The 6,074-nt window shown below is 36.4% G+C and overlaps 1 protein-coding gene across 1 annotated transcript in view; it reads right to left on the bottom strand.

Moving 5' to 3' along the window:
• The window catches only part of LOC118738526 (protein spaetzle 3-like), a gene marked incomplete at both ends in the record, with an annotated part of 58,100 nt that continues 52,026 nt past the window's right edge, over positions 1-6,074 (bottom strand). Inside the window, 3 exon segments of the mRNA XM_036469462.1 lie at positions 1-857; positions 937-1,062; positions 1,137-1,463. Of these exon segments, the coding sequence (XP_036325355.1) occupies positions 701-857; positions 937-1,062; positions 1,137-1,463 (610 nt within the window).

The following is a 6,074-nucleotide window of genomic DNA, read 5'->3' as shown; positions in this document are numbered from 1 at the left end:
GTATTGGCAGTAAGAAATTATAACATTCACTCAACTTTTTCGTTACTAATTAGTTAACTTTATTGGAATTCCTTAATTCGTTTTGAAATTTGTAAATTTCTGCTAATAATCGCTTTCTTATTACATTCACTTAGACTTACATACATGTATTATGTTTAGTATATAATCTAATACATATGTAAATACAGATATGTATGCATTTCATAATCATCAGACAATTATAAGTGTCATAAAGTGCAGAGAATCATACGGGAATGATCGATTAAAATTTAATATATTTAATATGAACACTTCAAATCATTTGGAAATCAATGGAAAAGGTAACACTGACAATAAAGAAATTCTCAAAATATTAACATGAAACTACATACATACATGTTAAGCTATATTATGCATACTTTTAAGAGCTCTTTAGAACAAATGCATAAGCTTTGCCTTTTCTGTTAAAACTAGAAAAATCACTTACTTTCATAGAACTTAATTTTAAAATGTGTGCGAATCGAGCGAATTAAGATTAATTAAGAAAAATGATTATCTAATTTAAAGAAAACTTACTTACGCTGAACACTCTATCAAGTCAGCCACTTAAGTGAGTTTTTAAAAGTACTATTACATACTTAATTGACTTAAGTTTAATAATTAAACAAAAAGGAAACATTTCGGTTTTGGTGTTTCATAAAATAAAGCCAACTCTCGGCGCTTATGGCTTGCACCTACACACACAGCAGGAGGGGAAGAGGAACCAGTCCATGAAAATGCCCTTGCAGTCATTGTCGGGATCATAGGCCAGCAGGCGATGCCATTTATATTTCTGCTCGCAGCCGCAGTCGCGATCACAGCGCGATGTCGCGGGAGTACTGAGGGGAGAAACGCAAACAAAAAAAAAATTATTTCTTTAGTCAAAAATCTCACACAAACATATAACTTGTTACTCACGAGCAAACCTCCTGGTGTATAGCCTGCTCGAAGTGCTGCGTATTAACTATGGCGCGTATTTTACCCGCCGAATTTGAGGCCCAATATGGTGTGATAATCTCAACTTTTGACTCACAAGCGTCCACTCTGTCAAAGTAGAAGGGGGGAAACAAATGTTATGTATTGTGTGTGTAAAATATCTACAGCGTCGCTGTCCTCACCTTCCCGTATTTTGTCCCGCATTCGCAAATGAATTTGCACGAGAATTTTGTTTGTTTGCATTCCGATTGATTTGTCGTTTGTTGCGCAGCTTGCCGAAGTAACTTTCGCCCGCTTCCCCAGCGTGGGGTTCTGCGCCGGCTTCATTGTCGGGCACAAAAGCTGGAAATGCTCCGGGTGGTATGAAAATGTCCGGATCATCAATGAATCTTCGTTTGCGCTTCTTCGTTTGTGATTGTGGACCGCCGGGTTCGAGATTCATCTCAAAGTCGCCGTACATTCGTCGCATAAGCGCCTTATTGTCATCGATGAAGCGTTCGATCTTATCACTGTGAATGAGAGAGACAGAGAGAGAGAGAGAGAAGAAAAAATGAGATTTTGCTAAGATGTGTATAGTAAAAAATTTGCTAGATTATAACTAATGTAGACCTTGAAAGAGCGGCGTTATGAGCGTGCACGTATTTAGGCGCAAAAATGGAGAGATCCACACACTCTCTTTGGGAACTGTCTATACAAACGGAACTGGAGCTGTCTGGCATCTGAGATAAGTTTATGTATACGCTTTTGCCGTAAATATCTGAAGTAACTCGCTGAATAATTGTCGAAAGGTGGTGCTGCTCTAAATATCATTGTAATAGCTCGTACCTCTACAAAGCATAACCATGAGTCGTCACTAGGACATTGTGCTCAACTAAATATCTATTAACGCGACGCAACGGCGCCGTCTGAGGAGGCTGAGGGCAGCCCACAATGATGCATTGACTGCCGGAGAAACATACGTCTAGCGGGCTTGGCTAAAACCAATGCCCAGCAAAAAACACGATTACCACAGAAACGAAATTGGAAACGAGCTAGGCGATGGGAATCGCTTACCCTTTCGCTTCAAGAAGGCCTTATTTTAACATGGGCATGTCATTGGAGGTAAGCCCTTACCCGCAGCATTACCTTCAAACGAAGGGAGAACGCATGGATAAACAGAATCCAGAGAAGCGAACAAAGAATGCCTTACAGAGAAACTAATGTAGAATGCCTAGATAAGTACATACTTATTTATATTAAATTGAAATCAGAAAATGTCTTAAAAGATTAAAATTAATTAAAATTTTTATAAATCAGCTTTTATACATACATATGTATTTTTTTAGGTATTTAGATTTTCTTAAAAATCGGTATGTACATACATGCATATTTAACTAAGCTTAAAATTGTACTTCCTCACTCTTGTACTTCACTTCATTGACTGACTTCAACTTCGCTGCAAATTGAACAAAGCAAAACATGATTTTTATGCGAGACAAATTTCCACAGAAAGTAACGGTAGAAAGAGAATTTTTGGGTATTCATTCTATTTTTCAGCTGACTACGATGCAGCATTCTACTTTGCATTCTCCGAAATGAAGCAAAGAAGCGAAATAAAAAAAATATTGTAGGACATTCTACTTTGCATTCCCTGAAATCAAACAAAGAAGCGAAATAAATAAAATATTGTTGGACATTCTACTTTGCATTACCGGCAATGCCTAAAAGAAGCGGAAAAATTCGAAGGCATTATAACGCTATGCCTTCTAGAACACGTTACCACTAAAAGCGATTACCGATTTTTTGCTGGGTGATTACTGAGCATCATAGGATTCAGTTATCCCAATTTCACGTTGAGTCTAATTAAAGTTTGTGGTCGCCCCGTATCCAGATTTCGCATATTTGTGATCTAGCATCCTCTAGCCATGCATTCATCGGCGTACGCTGTGTCACCTTCAAGTTTGGGTGATTTGTGGAGATAATGTAACAGCTGAGTGGATAAACTGAGCAATGGTATAGACCACAGTCTGAGACTATTATTAACCAGACAGACCACCCAAAACTGAACTTACTCCACGGGAGTTTTTTTCGCCCGTCATCAGCAATTACCATAAATATAGTCTGATACCAGCTGCCCTCAACGCGGAGAGTATACTCTATATATAGACGCACTTTCAGCAGTAGCTGCAATCCGGAGCTACCCCCAAAAGAGTTAAGACCATTCATAGATCTGTCCACTAACGATATTTAAGGGACTAAACTGACTGATAATTTGCGAACTCCGGGTCTTCGAAGCCGAGTCAATTATAAAACCAAGTATAGCAGAAACAGTCTGGTACATTATGGAATCTAAGAGTAAAACTCGTGAAAACCACAGATGCTGACACCTGTCAACCGAGTGCTTTCGAAAATACAGCCCCCTTGTCGCCGTGACTACAGGGATCCCAATAGCTTCTGAAACGGCACCAAGGAGTGCAGTAGGCGGTAGGAATCTGTGAGCTTTTCTACGGGTAGTTCTAAACCTAGAGGAAGGATTAGTGAAAAGTCTTCAGTCAAAACTTTCTGGTTAGGACAGCCGCGATGAATAGACAAGAAACTTATGAAATTATGCTATTGAATACCTGTAGGCTGGTTGGGTCACAAGCCAGCGAAAAGAAGAAACTAGAATAAGTCCAACATATGAAAGCCTTAGGCTCAATAAGGCACAAAGGGTGTAGTGAGGGTGCTGACTGGTAATTGTCCCAACATAAGTATTACACGTGATGATATTAACCCCGGACCACTAATCATCTTCTTAATATGTTAAAACTAATTATTAGTCGAATCGACTAACATGCATTTTGCATTTTTCATGACCACTTAAGCCAATAGTAAAATTTCTTTTATCAAAGCTCGACACCACTTAAATATCTCGCGATTCCGTCGTTCCGTTAGCTGATATCGATGAAAGCATTTGATGTAGTCATTGCTCCAGACAAAACTTAGTATCAACTTTTATAAAATTCTGATTAATTTCGCGGAAAAAATCGATATCATAAACTTGTCTGTCATTTGAGACTCCTACCTGCATAAATATTAATAGTGAAATAAATCAAATCAAAATTGTCGCAAAATCTTTTTCCTAACAAAATATATACTGCAGTTCCACTTGTCTAATGAGTATTGACAGCTTGAGTGGGCGTGTGCTCACACCTTTCGATTCGCTCATCTGTCTGCTACAAAAATAAATACACAACTGGCTAAATGCAAAAGCACTAATACAAGCGGCAGTCACTATAGAATTTCATTGATGACATATAAACGTGGATAGACACATACATATTACATACATACTTGATTACTGATTCATCATTGAAATTTTACAAAGTAAATTTTATGCGAGCTTACTGTATAGTTGTAAAAATGATCATCGAGAAGAAACTGACATTAGAGGCAACTAAAATTTTTGGAAAATAGTACTTAGCATACGCCCACTACTACTACGCTACGCTTAGTTGAAGAATTTTTGGATTATGTATGTATATTAGAGTGGTTAAAATATTTTATTTTTTGAAATTCATAAACGCTATCTAAATTATTGTTATTTGTGATAAAAAAGAAAAACGTATTTTTCTGTTTTGAAAAAAAAAACTATTTTTTTTAGAAGTCGGGGTTTTTGTGAAAACGCTGATGTTCTAAATTTTTTAATTTTATTTTTTAATGATGTTTTTACATATATTTTTGGGGAATATTCCCTTAATTACATACCTATCTTGGACAGTTAGAATGGTCCTAGTGTCCGAAAATATGCTCGAAAAGATACTGCTAAAATTAAAACATTGATACTTAACGATTTACGCACTGTCATGGGTTGAAACTTGTTACCAGCCGGTTTCTGGGGTTGCTAATTAGAAAGTTTTTCAAAATTTAAAATGGCGGATCCAATATGACGATCAATTAAAAAAAAAAAACATTATTGGATTTATTCGAAACTCGGATCCGCCATTTTGAATTTTGAAAATCTGACTGCAGATTCGTAAGCAGCAACCCCATTGGTAACGAGTTGCAACCCATGACAGTGCGTAAATCGTCAAGTATCAACGTTTTAAGTTTAGTAATTTTTTAAGAAATTTATCGCCATATTGCATCCGCCATTTTGATTTAAAAAAAATGTACTTCTGATTCGTAGTTGGGCGGTTGTTTTTTTTTTTTTGATATTTTAGAGGAACTCTTTTGTATTTTTCTTGTCATTGACAATGCATTATGACATTTTGAGTACTCCATTGTCAGCCTTGCAAACATTTACAACCAAAAAAAAAATGTTTGTGATATCCCCTGGTCATATGCTTATGCTACAAAAGCTTTGAAAGTTTACTTGGCTTTACTTTACGAACTCAATTTCGACTCTAGTATTTCTATTTTTCCAAGTCAAAAATCACGAAAGGAATTATTCCAGTAATATTATCTCGATATATGGTTATAATATCATTAACGCTTTAAAGCTTAAAAATTTGACAAAATTAATTTATAAACCAAAGCAGTTGTAGTAGAAAAATATATCAATAATTGAAAGAAGCATATTACATTTAATCGGCAGGTAATCGCTAAAGGGTTCCCACATTTTCTTCGGGCCCTTGAGCCTCACACATGTTGATCCAGCCCTGCATATAACCATGTCAGTCTGCATACAACTTTGATGCTTTTGTAATTCATGCAAATAACTACGGAAAGCGAAGGCGTCAAGTGCAAAAATATTGGTTTTTTTTTTGCGTTTCAGTAACTTCCGAAATTCATTAAATGTTGGGAGATTCGTATAAAGTATAGAGAAATTTGTGACTGACGTTTGTCATCATGATGAGCCATGAAACAATTCGCATTTCTGAGTATGATTATACCAAATAGAAGTCGCGTGATTTTGGAAGCTTGGAAGCTCGGATTAATTCTACCTAAAGAAACACCAATTATTAAATACTTAATTGCTTGCTTAAGCCGTTCATTGTAGAAATGGAAAATAAATAATTTTTTTTACTAGAGATATGTAACCCACGTTGTTTGTAAACAGTAAAGATTTATTTGTTTGGCACGCGCGTCTTCACATAAAATTATTGCCGCGGCGCACAATGGGCCACGAGCGGAAAAAGTTATATTTGTGATGGCCAAAT

This window comes from Rhagoletis pomonella, unplaced genomic scaffold (assembly GCF_013731165.1).
Source record: "Rhagoletis pomonella isolate Grant_MI unplaced genomic scaffold, Rhpom_1.0 Rhpom_scaffold_00004, whole genome shotgun sequence".
Lineage (NCBI taxonomy): Eukaryota > Metazoa > Arthropoda > Insecta > Diptera > Tephritidae > Rhagoletis > Rhagoletis pomonella.
This window is presented reverse-complemented; position numbering and strand designations above follow the sequence as displayed.